The sequence below is a fragment of the Topomyia yanbarensis genome, chromosome 2 (genome assembly GCF_030247195.1).
Source record: "Topomyia yanbarensis strain Yona2022 chromosome 2, ASM3024719v1, whole genome shotgun sequence".
NCBI lineage: Eukaryota > Metazoa > Arthropoda > Insecta > Diptera > Culicidae > Topomyia > Topomyia yanbarensis.
The window spans coordinates 389437814-389455172 of NC_080671.1; the positions used below are offsets into that span (position 1 = coordinate 389437814).

Here is a 17359-nt window from a genome sequence, read left to right on the forward strand (position 1 = left end):
AGTTCGTAAAAAAGTTACGTAAATAATAAAAATCGAATATTCTAGTCTAGTCTAGTCTTGTCTACAATAAAAAAAAGTTACGTAAATCGAATATTACGTAAAAAATAAATTATTATTGAATTATTGTTTGAAATTCGAACTGAAAAAAGTAGCTAATGTTAACACTAAAGGGGCGCAAAACCGAGACTCCGTCAGAAGCGCCAGAAGACCATGTTACTGCCCTATCAGTCCCATTCAGATTTATTCACAATAAATGATGTCCTCAAATGTAAAGTATCTAACAAATAATAACGAGCGTATTTGAGTTGCGCTATTCAAAAATTTCAAATTCAAAGATTTCAATTGGAAAAAATAGTTCATAGAAACATAAATGGTACAGATCGAATTTGAGGGCAGTAAAACAGGCCACGACTAAACTTCATCGAGAGACGAGCATAGTGTAGTTGGTAAATCGATTTCCTTCTGCGTAGCTCACCTGGGTTCAATTCCCATCCCTCCGCTCATGGGGCTAGAGCTTTTATTACACACACTTTTCTAACCGGAAACAGGGACGAATGACCCTTACATTACCAATAAGGCAGCTCCATGCCAGGGAGATGTCAGAGTGGCACTCTTTCTGAGCCAAGACAATATATTTTGTGTAGCTTTCTTCAGTTTTCCTGAAAAAAGAGTGCTTAGAGCGTGTTCTGAGAGAACGTTTCAGATTCTCCGGGCACTGTTTGCTCCCGGAGAATGATAATATACTATGTGGACTCTCTCGAAAGTTGGCAGGCTTTTCAACATTCCTAATGCAAGAGTCATTCTAAGGATTCTCTTGTCACACCACACCGAGTCTTTGCCATTCAAAATCTTCATCCACTGGATAAAGTCCTGGAGTCCTCGAAACGGCCAACCCCATGATTCAGTGGATTTACGCCTGACAAATTCGAATCGGAGACCTCTTCGTCGATCTCAACCTTGGTGGCCGGCATATATACGCGACAGTTCTTTATTAATACTTATGTCATTTGTTTGCTTTAGATAGGATAGGATGTTTTGGCAGAATATTTTTTCGTCTCTTCTTTTGAATGCTTTAGAATAATCGGATTCGAAAGGAGATCAGATAGGGTCCAACTGAGTTCAATTTGTATGATTTTCAATGGGAAGTTGGAGTATTCGAAGACGAATCTTATTCGACATCCATTTTAAACAAACCGAAAATTTTAAAGCAGTCCTTACACTCTAGTATTGACAAAAATATTGAACGTGTAAGGAACGCTTAAGAATGCGAAAGAAGAAACATGCATTACAACATACAGCCAGACGATAGTAGTGTCCCTGAACGACTGTGACAAATTAGAACAAGTTGTTGTTAGTTTGCAGTTACCACAGTTACTTAGGTGGCGTATATTTCCGATTGAGCTCTGATCCAACCTTTCACATCACTCATTCATCGGCAGTGCGATAACTAATAGATCGAGATTCTGACTCGATAATCGTTTTGAGTGACAAAAATCTGCCAAGCCTCATCTGGACTCTCAGTTAGGATATAAATACATTGCTGCCCATGAACATATCGTCGGAACAGGAAATTGTTTTTACAGTGTCTATCCGTTGGTTTACGTCAAGTAAATGAACTACTGAATGCAAATGGGCAGTTTGAAGACAGAAGTTGGCATCTTCTACATTTTCGAGCATAAGCGAACTACGGTATCTAAACCGTGTGCATTTTTGCTCATTACCCCTTGGAAACGAAATTCAGTTTGCTTCTGAAACCGAACATGTGCGAACCTGAGTGCGCCGTGTCGGGAGAACGAATGACGAGGGAAACGAACCAAACAATTCATTTATCACGGCGGGCATGGATTAGATTTTGTTTTCTTTCAAGTTCACGCAGGGATGTCAATTTTTTCAAGCTCTGTTCCATACACCAGTAAAAAGGGTCTCGTTGCCCTAACGGTGAGCGAGATGAGTGAACCAAAAAACGAAATGGGCGACTAAGGAAAAATACGTCGTGATCGACGTTACCCCACCATGCATAAGACCTGCAGTGCGCGAGATGTTAACGGTGAAAAGATGCCTTGATCTCACTGTAGTGACCCACATCCAACTACATCATAAAAAGTGTAGTACTGAAAATGTTCAATGTGCTTTGAGACTGAAAATTTTGTAGTGATGAACAATGTGCAACACAACGAATACGACAACATTAAAACCAAGATCCCAGTGCAAACGGATAATGATCTGACAGAAATTCGCCTACATAGTTTGGCACCGCGCACCAGCTCAGAGTGCATAAAAAATTAAACTTAAATACGGAGAAGTGGATTCCGTTACGAATGACACCTGGAATCTGCTCAAGGTATCGCCTACATTCAAAGAACGCTTTGCACATACGCTGTGCAGATGCCTACGTGCCAGTTCTGCAACCAGGCCGCACACTATGGTAGACTATGCACGAAAACTGCTATAAAAATGAATCTACTACAATCCACACTGACACACAGCCTTCCATTGCTAAACCACATACAGCTGGCCAAACAATAATCTGCGATAACCTTAAACCAACATCCACCTAACGAAACAATAACCAAAAGAGAATACGGTTGCACCAAAGTCACTCAGAGAGACAAAAAGCATCAAAAACAACCAACAGTGAAAACCAAAACTGCTCTGGCGTCAACGACATGCACGTACACGAAAGCGAGACAGGGTAAGCAGCATATAGTAAACTGAACAGTGGAAATAACGATTCCTTGCGAGAAATATAACGCACAACAGCAAGTAGTGCGTCAAGGATAGACGACGCAATAATTTTCGTTTTTTTCAGATCGTGTTAATTTGAAATGTATATTGTATTAGAAAAATATGAATGACGCTTGAAGCTAAAGCCTTTACAAATAAATAACAAATAACATTCGTAAATGTCATTTTAGCCGCGTGATATTCGGCAAGCTGAAATCTCTCGAAGTATTTGAACAAAGAATAGACCCACTGGGTACCTGCTACCATGTCGTAAAAATAGTAAATCACTCTCTATGACCGGCTATCCAGAGTTTTAACACTTCTTCACTTCTTCAATTTCTTCTTACTATGAATATTCGGTACTTGGAAACTAACCAACCCACCACATAAAACATATTCATTCCGTGATCGCATTGCGCGCTTGTGGCGAATCCTAGCCCAATACGTGTCCTTCTATCCAGCTCCGTAATACTTACGGAAGCGTCGCTGAGTCGTTGGCCTTTCTTTAAGTAGGTATCACATTACCATTTCCTATCCATTCCTAAGTACCGGTGACGATGGTCGTGGCCAGAAATGACGGTTCTCATGTTATTGGTTTATTAGCCTCGAAAGATATAATACTTATTCCCGAACATTGGTCTTACAAGTAAGATGAGTTAGACTATCTATAGGCAACATGATAATCGTTAGTTTTTAATGTACGAATAGCCCCGTCAATATCATTTACCTAAAAATTGTGAAGGCTTAAACATGAGTCTTGGGTAAGACCCATGAAAATTTATGCCATCCGATCCTTGCCATTTGAATTAATTGTGGAGAGCAAAGCAACGTTCATCACTTTGCCCTTGCGGAAGCTAAATTGTGTATCGGTCAGTAAGACGCTTGCTTCGAGTGTATTGTCGAAACTGAATAGAAATATTTTCTTGAACAAATTACAGATACGGAATAGCATGGCAATGGGCGAATATGATAGGTCTTCTGTGCCGGCACAGAGTCTGAGTGGGCTTTCTTAGCAAAAGTGGACATCCAGCGATGATTGATGTTTCTTTCGATTGCTCGCCAACATACCGGCACCAATATCTGCGTTTTCTGGTTTTCATCTTTGTAGGCGAAGGACTTCTTCGCGTTAGGTGTTCTTGTAGACAGAAATTGAATCGCGGAGTCAAGAATCTAACATTCAAACACCCATACTCTTCTTTCGGGACATCTCATGTGTAAACTCGATGCTGTCGACAACCCACTAGCATACTCGCGCAATCCAAACACGAATCAAAAACCACGCCAACGATTTCGACCTGGTATGCTGGTACCTAGACTCTGTATTTTTTCGTAAAAACCCTATAGCCAGTAGTTTTTTGCCTGTTTCAGACTATTTATCTCCAGCTCATCATGGCTTATTTTCGTTACTTCTGTCACGGCCGAATATCCTTCCGTCAAGACCCTAGAAATCTCCTATTGATCGTGCTGCCTGTCTGTACAACAGATGAACCAATATTATAAACGAGTCAGCAATACAACGAATGATTCACCCTCATCTACATGCATGAGAATGATAGGCTCTGCTTCAAGTCAAGCTGAAAGTCGTGAAGCATAAGTGCATTACGTGGTTTATTTCCAGGAAAAAATGCATGTTAACTGAATACTAGTTATGCATTACTTTACAGTTTGAAGGAAATTGCTGTAAAAGATTTCCGCCAACTATGTGAGTATAAACTGACATACATTATTATGAATCGTTCTATTTACAAACAAATGATCCTCTATGAAAGCAGTAGGGGACGATGGGGAGTTGTGAACACCGTTAATTCCCGCTAAGCTATAAATGATAAAAATGTGGTAACTACTTTTAAATATTTCTACTGTCATAACGTCACTGTCTCATTAACAAATTTTTCATTAACTCACGATATTCGTGTTCAGGTTACTAGCGAATAAATATACCAATCAAAAAGTTTTTTTACTCAATTCTATATGGTATGTGAAGTCCCGTTATGTAGCTGATTTCAAGGTAAATTGGTGCAAAACATTCCTTGGGCAACTGGCTTTCATTGACAAAAAAAAATTGGATGAACCTTTAGTGTGTCGATGGAGATACGTATTTTTCGAAGTGTAAAGTGTAAAGAATGTAAAGTGGGGAGTTGTGAACCATATATTTCAGTGGATTATAATTTTTTTTCAAAGAACAGTATCATATTTCGAAAATCAGGGATGACTCATACATATTATTATACAAAAAAAATCAATTTTATGTGAAGAACAGGATTCTATCACAATTTTAATCTCCCCGTGCCGCAACCGAGAAATTCAGGTTTAGGTCATCTTTAGTTTAGAAATATCTTAAAAGATATCTATTCTCTAGGCCTAATAAAAATAAACCACTAAAATATTCCATTTCATTTACTTTTTGCGATGGTTCACAACTCCCCACACATTCTGCCATATCTCAAAGAAGATAATGATTATTGTAAATTGCTTCAGCTTGTGGATGTATGTATTAAGGTGTCCTTTACAAATATCAGGTCAAATTTCGAAAATCGACCAATATTGATGGTAGCTATGCCCCTATTCTTCACAGATATCTGCAACCCGTGAAACATTCACCTGGCACATACCTTCATAAGATACTAAACAAATGACGAAGCCTGCCTGCGGTGGAAGCCGCTTCCGTTTTCGCACGAGGCATACAAACGGACGTGATGAGCAAACCGCGTGAACCTCCCGTGATCATTCATTGGTTCACTTTCCAAGCCCTGCTGTGGTTAACTGCATCCAGGCGGCTCACAAAGAAAAGATGCACTACTGCTCTGTTGCTTGAATAACGGTTATTCAAACACACAGAACGATTATTGACACGCACACACACACAAAAGAAAATAAAAATACCAATTTCTCTAAGACGCGGAGGGATCAAAAGATAACCTTGAGGGCGAATTAGTAAACCATACGCTGCTCGGTATATCATTACACTACACGGTTTAGAAGGAGCGCCTAAACGATCCGAGAGTCACCATACGAATGTGTTCACCATTTTGATATTTGTCTATGAACATGCAAAAGTTATTATTATTTTCGAAACAAACCTGGATGGTGCACCTAATGCACTCAAAATGACCATTCTTGTACTTTAAATAGTTAGCTAAAAATTGACAATTCAATTATTTGATCTCTTCATACCCATGTTGTTTATAAAAAAATAACGCCTTTAAATAGCTAATAAATTTGGTTTAGGCAAAATTTGCTCACCAAAGTAAGTAAGGCCAATAGCTGCAACTTTTACCTTTTATTTAACATTAGTACATATTATCCGTGACAGAACACCTGAACGGCGATGCAGCAGACGACGAGGATGGCACGGTAACGCACCTGGGAGCACGCGCGGAAGACATTACACTACCGGCTCCGGATCTCCAAGAAATCCAGGAGGAGATTAGCCGGCTCAAAAATAATAAAGCCGCTGGGGTTGACCAAATACCAAGCGAGCTGCTAAAACACGGTGGCGAGCCACTGGCTAAAGCGCTGCACTGGGTGATTACCAAGATTTGGGAGGAGGAGATTTTACCGGAGGAGTGGATGGAAGGTGTCGTGTGTCCTATCTACAAAAAGGGCGACAAGCTGGATTGCTGTAATTACCGAGCAATCACCCTGCTGAACGCCGCCTACAAGGTACTCTCCCAAATACTATACCGTCGACTATCACCAATTGCAAGAGAGTTCGTGGGGCAGTACCAGGCGGGTTTCATGCGCGAACGATCTACCACGGACCAGGTGTTCGCTCTTCGTCAAGTACTGCAGAAATGCCGCGAGTACAATGTGCCCACACATCATTTGTTCATCGACTTCAAAGCCGCATACGACACTATCGATCGAGATCAGCTATGGCAGATTATGCACGAGTACGGATTCCCGGACAAACTGACGCGATTAGTGAAGGCGACGATGGATCGGGTGATGTGCGTAGTACGTATCTCAGGGACGCTCTCGAGTCCCTTCGAATCACGCAGAGGGTTACGGCAAGGTGATGGTCTCTCGTGTCTGTTATTCAACATCGCACTGGAAGGTGTAATAAGAAGAGCAGGGATCGACACAAGTGGTACGATTTTCACAAAGTCCGTTCAGCTACTTGGCTTCGCCGATGACGTTGATATTATTGCACGAAACTTTGAGAAGATGGAGGAAGCCTTCATCAGACTGAAAAGAGAAGCCAAGCGCGTCGGACTTGCCATCAACACGTCGAAGACAAAGTACATGATAGGAAGAGGTTCACGAGAAGAGAATGAGAACCGCCCGCTTCGAGTTTGCATCGGTGGCGACGAAATCGAGGTGGTTGAAGAGTTCGTGTACTTGGGCTCACTGGTGACCGCCGACAATGATACCAGGAGAGAGATTCGTAGACGCATCGTGGCAGGAAATCGTGCTTACTTTGGCCTCCGCAAGACACTTCGGTCGAACAGAGTTCACCGTCGTACGAAGTTGACCATCTACAAGACGCTGATTAGACCGGTAGTTCTCTACGGGCACGAGACCTGGACCATGCTCGTGGAGGACCAACGCGCACTTGGTGTCTTCGAACGGAAAGTGCTGCGTACCATCTACGGTGGAGTGCAGATGGAAGACGGCACATGGAGACGGCGAATGAACCATGAGTTGCATCAGCTGTTGGGGGAGCCGCCCATCTGTCATACCGCGAAAATCGGACGACTACGGTGGGCCGGGCACGTAGCCAGAATGTCGGACAATAGCCCAGTGAAAACGGTTCTCAATTGCAATCCGACCGGTACAAGAAGACGTGGCGCGCAGCGAGCACGATGGATCGACCAGGTGGAAGACGATTTGCGGACCCTTCGCAGACTGCGTGGCTGGCGACGCGCGGCCATGGACCGAGTGGAATGGAGGAATCTTTTGTATACGGCACAGGCCACTTCGGCCTTAATCTGTTAATAAATAAATAAACATATTATCCGTTGAACTAAAGTAAAAGCAGTTAATCTGATTAGGTGCTGATGGAGCAGTGCTGCCAGGAACAGTTTCAGCTAACAGCAAAAAATGAAATTTTGGTATATCTTCGTTGTCCTACCGTATTATTGCAAACTGATAAAAATAATCGATTAAGACTGGCTTCGACTACTTTTTTATACAAAATTGGAGTATTGTAAATATTTTAGAATTGTGTAGGGGAACATGGGGAGACTTGACCAGGTTTTCAGCTAAAACTGCATAAATCTCTAAAGAAGCCTTCAATCCCTCAAAAGTCATTGAGATATAATGTGCAAAGTTATTGTGCTTCTTCATGATTTTTTGCAGAATTTTAAATTTAATTTTTGAAAAGTTACAAAAGTTTTTCCATGATCGTTTTTTTTTTGGTCAAGTCTCCCCACTACGGGGAGACTTGACCAAGGCGTGGAGAGATTTGACCAAGAGAATTTTGAAAAAATCATAACAAAAAATTATGACATAAAACATACTGTAATTATTATTTTTTTCATATTGTCGAGATCCTTAGGTAACAGTAAAAAATATAAAAGGGTTGCATTTGAATAATTTAGATTTTTTTTAATGCATTTCTTTTTAAGGATTAACTGTGCTGCTTGCATTGCTTGTTCACACGTCACGAAATCAGTCCTACTATTGCTAACTTTGTTTACTAATACTAAAATATAAAGACTTATGTTTGAGGTGGGATTTTTATGGCGTGATTAACATTAACAATGAATACCAAAGCATAATAAATATTAGGAATTTTGCATCTTTCTTCAGCTAATTGCCACTTGGTCAAGTCTCCCCAACATTAGTTATTGCGTTCAATGTCATGCAGTTTCTAGTAATAACTATTCCAATGTTCCAATTTATGTAAAATCATTTCACTGCTTCACAAGGATTAAGATGGTATATTAGTACATTAATAGTAATTAGTAGTCGAGTAGATATATCCATGCAAAGTTTGATAAAAACTACATCATTTAATGCAAATTTATTAATTACGTAATATTTTCTGTAAGGAAAGAATTTATCATTCCAAACTTTTAAAATTACCTTAAGGGATCGAAACAAGTATTAAAATATTTTTGAAAAAAATTTAAAAATCTAATAGAAGACGCCATAGCCCAAAATAGAATTTTGCGCTTGGTCAAGACTCCCCATGTTCCCCTAGAGCATAGGCAGGTAAAAATATATTTTTGGAATTCTATATGAACTACAAAACAGTTGGACATGAAAGGGTTAAAGTAGTAAGTATCTAAAGTTTACCCTCGTAGGAATATCCACAAATGTTAACGGAACATTTCAGGTGGTGGCTGTTGGGCACTTAAAAAGTGTTATTGAAAGAAGACAAACTTTGTTTCGAGTCTTAGTGTCTGAGGAATCGTATTCACGAGTTACCTTTATTTGAAAATTATGATATTTTATATGTTCCTAAAATTTGCATATTTTGGTCGTTTGAAAACATTGCCAGAGTAACGGAACAATTAATTCAGTGGCCAGTGTATCCAAAGCAAAATTTTGCCAAAAAAGTTTTTGAATTTTTATTGAACATTCCATTAAGAATTGTCATATGCCATCAATTTAACTTTTCGTTGATTAGCCAAAAAACTCTAAAACTGCGGACGAAATAGAGGGAGCATTTTTTGTTTTGTAATAAACATTATAAAAAAAGTTAGCAAAATCTTTTCTATGAAATTAGCTTTTTTATCATTTAGAATTTCCCCAAGATGAACACTTCGTGGCTATCCAAAGGTTAATCGTCGAACCCATTAGTGGTTCACCAGTTTATCTGTCGACGTCTATGCGATTTAGTAAAAAAAATGTAATGTGTAGAATGTATTTCCGTTGCCATGATATTCACACAGTCCTCACTAATGGTTCAAGGAGTGGAAAAAAACGTCGTAATTTTATTTAATTAACTCATTAATTGTTAATCGTAGTAAATAAACCTTTTTCGGCTTATGTATACGATTGATGGTTTGCCCTCGAGAAAAAGGTCGACAGACTGAAAGGACAAACAGAAGGCACGAGCACAGTCCATTAACCTAATTCGGTTTCAAAGGTGCGGGTGTCCCGTTGATGTTTTGACTTGGAACTCGGAATACGTATAGATAGTAATTATGGGGCCGCTTTCCCGTTAGCTATTCCTTGCTAGTCGAGCGACTAATTGAGGTCTGATATGTCAGCTGATTGCCAAAAATGGTTCCTTTGATTCAATTTTATTGGTACTCGATTGAGATTCGAGAAAGCAGCTAGTTAATGTTATGACCGTTTTCCAATTCTTTTTCAGACGAGTTCTGCGAAGACTATCCCCACAATCTGATTCCTACTCCCGGTTATTGGATCGAATGTTCCCGCCAAAAGATTAACTTCCCGAACCAGCACACGATATGGGACGACAGCGAGTCAGAGCACGAGGATGCAGCCCGTGGAGGAATCGATCCTCCGCTGGAGCGCAACTGCAGCGACCTGTACGAAGATGACGAAGATTCGGACAACGTGCCAAGGTAATATTCATCCTATCTCTCTTCTCGAGCGGACGCTCGCCATCTTTCCTTCCGGTCGCTCATTTCATTCTGTAGCGTGTAGAAGTAGAGTAGAATTCGATCTTTTCTTTCTTTGCTTCTTTCTTGCGCACACTGCCACACCATCACATGTCGGTTCATTCACACATACCGTACACATACATACATGCATACGGGTGGTTTCACTCGCACTCACCAGTCAGCGTTTCCGCAGAAAAAAGACAGCCATCGAGGAACAGTGGGAGCAACAGCAAGGTTTCGAACTTACCTCCGTCGAGCAGGAAACGTACGAGAAGTACTTCTACGGGACCGAGCACTGGAACTACTTCACCAACGATGAGGACCTCGGTCCGGTTATCCTCTCGATCAAGCAGGAAACGATCAACGGGCGCGATCAATTTAGGATATTAGTTAGAGCTATATCGTACACCGTACATGGACTGATACCAGCCTCCTGTGTTTTTGCTGATAGGTAGGTTGGATTGGATATTTCAATTTGTAACTTTGGGTATGATTTTCTTTTGTTAGATGTCATTTGACCGAAAACTATTATTTAGTAGAGTCGTGTTTCCATTTAGGCACAAGTTTCAGTGAACTTTTTTTTCGTTAGTTTATGTTTCCTATCGCTAAAAGTAGTACATCAGACGGTTTAAAATATAAAACCGATTTAATCCACCTAACAGTGAGATGAGACATTTCTTACACATATCACTGTTGCATCATTAATTAGTTTGCCGAACTCACACGAAGATGGCAGGCAACTAGATGTGAGATAAGCACAGTTTCGAGTCCTGCGCGAATAGCACTTCGAATAAACTGAACAAATTATAGAAAAATAATAAAATAAACAAAATTAAAATAATTATGGATCAAAAAAAATCAAAAAAAAGTTATTCATAAATGGGTAGAATGATTAATATGAATCAAATAAATAAAATAAATTAATCAAATTAGCTCAAATGAAAACTAGACAATATTAAAAAAAAACTGATAAAAGTAAGAGAGTAAATTAAATTGTTTCAAGCTAACAACTGTCATCCAATAATAACTGACTAAACCGAATTAATAAAAAAAAACTGAATGAAATATATGAACTGGAAATAATCAACAAAAAAGTTTTCAAAGTTTAAGCGAATCCTATACATTTCTTTTGTAAGAAATTTAAAAATTGGAAAATATTAATGAGGTCATAAAGAGAAATCGAAAGGATAGACCATACTAAGCCTATAAATTTCTTGGAATGTAAATGTCGTGTATAATATTTATGGGGACCTCTAATCTCGATGCCCAAAATTGAACTGTTTTTGGCGAATATCTTGCAGAGTATTTACTGAATAGATTCTTAATATTTTGTTTAATTTTGAAATGTCATTGATAACATTGCACAGTGGTCCAGAATGCAAATTTAGCAGGAATTTCGAGATTTTACTAAAACTAAACAACTTAGCCTTATTAAGTCTTTGGAGAAGTTTTCGTAGTTTATGAACCCCCTCTTTTTGTTAAAACAACAGTTAGGGTGGTTCTAATTTTTCCAAGATCAAAAAATTAACTTTTTAATCGTTCTAGCTAGAGCCAAACGACCTTCAGCGAAGTTGTAGAACGACAAATTTTGGAAAAAATTGCTGAAGACATGTAAGCTCTATCTGTCATACTTTTTATTTTACAATAAATTTAAAGTCGGAGCTTAGGGTGTTTCTTCGAAATACAGTTTTATTCCAATAACTTTTTCTGTATTCATTAAAAACTAAAGTAGTCTTCAGACAACTTTAAGATTGTTCCAAGGCGAATAATTTGTTTCATGGCACTATATATCTAGCTATTTGCGTTGAAAAGTTAAAAGCACTTTTTCGCCAAAAATGGGGTTGTTTTGAATAACAATATCACTCATTTGGGGCAAATAAAAGATAATTCTTTTTGAACTATAAATAAGGTCATGATTAGAGTTATAATTGAGCAAAAAATGGCGAAACACGATATTTTTTACAATTTCATAAAATAGATTTAAAAAATCTTTTTTTGAAATATTTAGTGCTTATATCTTCTGAACAATAAAAGCTAGAGTTTTGATGTATTAGAAGAAAATGTTCGTCTTCAAAAACTCTGCAAAACATCTTTCAGTTTGCAGTTTCGATTTTTCATAAAGATCACTTTAGAAATACTTTCAGATATTTTGAAGGAGAACAATTTGTCTAAATATATTGAACCTCTACCTTCGCTCGTTAGAAAGTTATATATACTTTTTACTAAAAATAAACAATTTTTTGAGTAAATATTGCAAGATATAAAAAATATCGTATTCGCCATTTTTTGGTAATCTATACTACAAAGCATGCTATTTCATATGAAAGCAACAGTATTCTATGTTGAGTACCCGAATCGAAGATAATTCTATTTGAAAAAGTTATATTTTTTATATAAAAGTTCTTATAACTTTAAAACGAAAAAAGTTAAGTAGTTGGTGTTTTAAAGCAAATTATGCTCCCTAAAATGATCTTTAAGTTGTCCAAAGGGTACTTTAGCGTAAAATAAAAACTTCAAAAGTTATAGAAATAAAACCGTTTTTTAAGAAACACCCTAAAGCTTTCATTTGAATTTCTCGTGCAATGGAAAATATATAAGCTAGAGCTTTCATGTCTTCAGCAAATTTGGCTAAAATGTGATGCTCCACCACTTTATCGAAAACAGTAAAGCTCTATCTCAAACCGTTAAAAAGTTCTATTGTAAATATTGCTAAATTTAGAACCACCTTAGCCTCAGTTTAAACAAAAAGAAGGGCCTTGCAAAGTACAACAACTTTGCCAAACATGTTGTAAGGCTAAGTCATTTAATTTTAGCAAAAAGTTAAAATTCCTGCTAAATTTGCATAATGGACCACTGCACCATGGACCACAAATCGATTTTTTTGGTCGAAAATCCAGAACTTATAAATCGTTAGTACTAGACTTTCAGTGTCTTTGGAACAAATTCTCCACAATAAAAGCTCTTCATTTTAGGGAAAACAAAATTAGGATGGCTCTCTCGATTTTTGAAATAAAAAAATTATTTCCTGAATGAAAGAAGATAGGAGAATATGATCTTCCAAAGAAATGTAGAGAAAGTAATTTTGAGTAACTTTGCTGAAAACGTCGAAACTCTATCTTCAACGGTTTTTATTTTACAGCGATTTCCCTTGTTCCGTTTAGGGTGGCTCTTAAAAATTCAGTTTTTTAATATAACTTCTTTGAAGTTGATTTCTCGTGAATGTCAACTTCAGACTAAAGTTAGCTCTTACAAATGCGCACATTTCTTCTTCAGAGACGAACTCATTAACTTTTATATAAACAGAGTTATTGACGATTTTATGCTAAAAATTTGACATTTTCTAAGCTAAATAACTCCGAAGGTGGCAAAAAATGGCAACCAATGTTATGACCATCAGATAGTACTTTAAAAACACTACAAAATAAGGGGTACATGGTTTGTCTCCTAGCTACTGTTCATGTGAAATGTTTGCTTATAAACTCCCTCTGTTATAGAGAATGCATGCGGTATTCATCTAAATTCGTACTTAAAATATATATTTATCATACATAGTCGCCGTTCTTATATACACACATATCCGGATCTCTGATGCAAATCGGTACACTCGGAAGATGTTATTCTAAACTTGTTTCGTGGAGTGAAATTGTACATAAAACATGTGGTTTTCGGACTACGGTTTATGAAATGAATGTTTGGAGTATTTGCATGGCATACGTTTTATTCGCATGGCAAAAAAGAAATTATTATGAATATATTACAATATATTGAAAGCTCAGGTTTACCGTAAAGGAACACCCTTTGTTTAGCATTAATGATTCATTTGTAAGAGCTAACTTTTGTCAGAAGTCGACATTCACGAGAAATCAACTTCAAAGAAGTTATATTAAAAAAACTGAATTTTTAAGAGCCACCCTAAACGGAACAAGGGAAATCGCTGTAAAATAAAAACCGCTGAAGATAGAGTTTCGACGTTTTCAGTAAAGTTACTCAAAATTATTTTCTCTACATTTCTTTGGAAGATCATAGTCACCTATCTTTTTTCATTCAGGAGATATTTTTTTATTTAAAAAATCGAGAGGGCCACCCTAATTTTGTTTCCCCTAAAATGAAGAGCACTTACTGTAGAGAATTTGTTCCAAAGACACTGAAAGTCTAGTACTAACGGTTTATAAGTTCTGGATTTTCGACCAAAAAAATCGATTTGTGGCCCATGGTGCACTGTGCATTGATGTTAAAACCGAATAAAACTTTTCATAAAAGTATTGGTCCGAGTTAATTTTTTTTAAAATTATTAAGTAAACATACCGTTATGTTTTTCCCGTGACAGATTTTGTAAAATTTATGCAACAATTTGTTAGTTTTTGTTTACTTTTTACGTCATTTTTTGTCATGTTAGATACTATAAAATAAAATTAAATTTTCCAATCGTACACGGGGGGTCAACTTCAACTTTACATATTTTTCACAGTGAATTAAAAAGCCAAGATATATCTCAAGTAACCCATAAGCATTATAACGTAGCCTAATATGTGCTTTAGATCCACATATAAAGCTGTCTTCCAGAGCCGTGAAGCCATAAATACTGATTTAATACTGATATTAGGCCAGAAAGGGCGAAATATAGTGCTATTACTGTGCAGAGATTGACAGCTCGTTTCTGCAGTACTAATGCTATTATATAGCACCAGCGTGCAAATGTCAAATTTGAAAGCCCAATATTGGCACTCCTAATGCTATTAAAACGCTTCAGTTGGCTGTCATTGTCCGCCAGGCTTTTAAAAGCATTTCTAATGTTTCGTTTCGGTATGATGAGCAAACAGGAAAAAATTTAAAATAAAATGTTCTGTTTGAAACCGTAATTGACTCTCTTCTAACGCATTGTAATGAATATCCTTAATAGGTTTCGTTCTCACATGATATGAATGTTTTACGAAAATTAGCTTTAGTAAGTCTCGAACTGAGGTACCTTGCCTCGTCCTTCACGATAAGTGCACTGCGTTTGCTCCCTGGACTATATTGCATATGTTCGATTGAAATGAAATATGCCGAATATAATATTCAAGAAGAGTTGCATAACAAATAAACCCACAGCATCACAATAGCATTATATCGGCTTTTTATTTGCTCTGTAATGGCACTAAATGCACTTGTAAAGCTTACATGCTTTAAAGATCCTTGAAGCATGTACGCGTTGCATCAGCTTTATATACGCATATAGAGCAAGCGATAATGATATACGTCGGCTGTGCAGTTATGCATTATTGATGATAATATAGAGCTTTATTGCATTGTTAATGCTGAAATGTAGTTTCAATGCATCATTAGTGTAAATGTATAGTCAATATAGTGCAATGGTTTAATGCTTATGGTTACTTGGGATGTGTGAAGCATTATGGCTACAATTTGATTTTGACATTTACTCTTCAGTTGTGAAATTGGCATCGAATTTGATTTTTTCATTGCGTTTTTTTTGGAAGGTATAACTGTCTACTATATCGTGTTGAACGGGTTTTGCGATCCGCGCATCAAGAAAGTTTCTACAGGTCATTGTTCGAAGTGACGTTCTGACAGAAATGGGACGCACTCGGCTCGAGATGCGCACCTCGGGCAGAAACCTATACATAGTTCCGCATTGCACTGTACATGTGTACAGGTCTCGAGAACGTATTTTACGGATTGATCTGTAGAGACTGGTGGCGCGCGGGTAGTTTGTATTTTAAGGAGAGGTTCTCATTCAATTGGCCTAAAAGTAAGTAAAATTTGGCTTTTTGGGGCACATGAAGAAACATAGAAGAAAACAGTTTTAGGATTCAGAAACTTTATATATTTGCCTTCATTCACAATTTTTTTCAAGACAAAAAACAAAATGGCGCCCGTGGTAACGTTCTGCCTAAGGTCAGGTGCACGAATTCCAAAATTGTGTACAGCCTGCTGCCCCAGAATCGAAACTAAAGTAAAGCTCTAAAGTAAACTAAATTTATTGGAGTAATGATCAAAAAACGGGTAAAAACTTTAAATTTAACAAAATGGTTCAATTGACATAAGCGCGTTTAAAATTTTGAGAACACTTTCGATGAATTATATTATATTAATTAACTATATTGATATAATTATGAATTATATCAATATTTTGTAACAATTACATGAAATTATGGGTTTTGGACATAGCTGATTACGAATTTGAAGTTAGTTTTTCGAAATTCAAAATGGCCGATCAAGATGGCGGACCCCACTAAAAATAAGTGGTATTTCAGAAAAAAATCGAGCACAAAAGCTTTTATGATTTATTATGACGAATTTGAGTTGATATGTATTAAAATCAAAAAAAGGGCTATTCTAATTTGGCGGACTAAAATGCGGGCTAGCAATATTGACCAAAATTTTCCATGATTAAAACTTTATTGATTATTTTAACATGTTCTTCAAACTTTCAGGTATTATTAAAATAATTTTTTTATTGAAGAAACCAATACTGTAAAATCAATATTTTGGCTTTCAAAGCTTTTTTCCATATAAATTTGCACAATTTTTACTAATTTTACTAATTTTGATTTAAATTCTTAATTAAATTCGGCTTAAAAATTGCTTTTTTTGGTCCGGGGATTCTACTTTAGTTTAACCAATAAGGATGGATTTACAAATTCATAAAATTGAGACAACATCTTTTTGCGGCCTTAGCTAGCGTAATAGAACATAGGTGTCCTTGGAAATATATAATGCTACAATCGTTGTTCTTTGGTAGCTTAACTTCAAAATTTGTATTTTTTAAGTTTCCCATACTGTAAAATTAATTGATCAACTCAATATGCGCAATACAACTTGTAGGTGCCTGTAAAAATAACATTTTGTTAATAGCTAATGATATATAAAATAAAAATTATATAAACACATTTTATATTACAGACCGTCGTACATGACTGATCACCTAAACAATGAGTCCCACTGTATCCTCTTCCTAAGTAATATTTAATTCATTGTTGAAATAATAGAGTATCAGAATAGCTAAAGTTCAGTTGCAATAAAGTGCCTATGAAACAGAACTCTTTGATGAAAGTAGTGCAAATTTTTATGGAAAATAGTTTTAGAAATCAACACATTGATTTTACATTATT

At 37.0% G+C, this 17359-nt stretch overlaps 1 protein-coding gene across 1 annotated transcript in view; it reads left to right on the forward strand.

Moving 5' to 3' along the window:
* Positions 1 to 17359, forward strand: part of LOC131684765 (uncharacterized) — a 713337-nt gene that overhangs the window by 648822 nt on the left and 47156 nt on the right. The window contains exons 15-16 of the mRNA XM_058967900.1: positions 9992 to 10208; positions 10426 to 10698. Coding sequence (XP_058823883.1) covers positions 9992 to 10208; positions 10426 to 10698 — 490 coding nt within the window. The remainder of the gene's footprint in view (positions 1 to 9991; positions 10209 to 10425; positions 10699 to 17359) is intronic.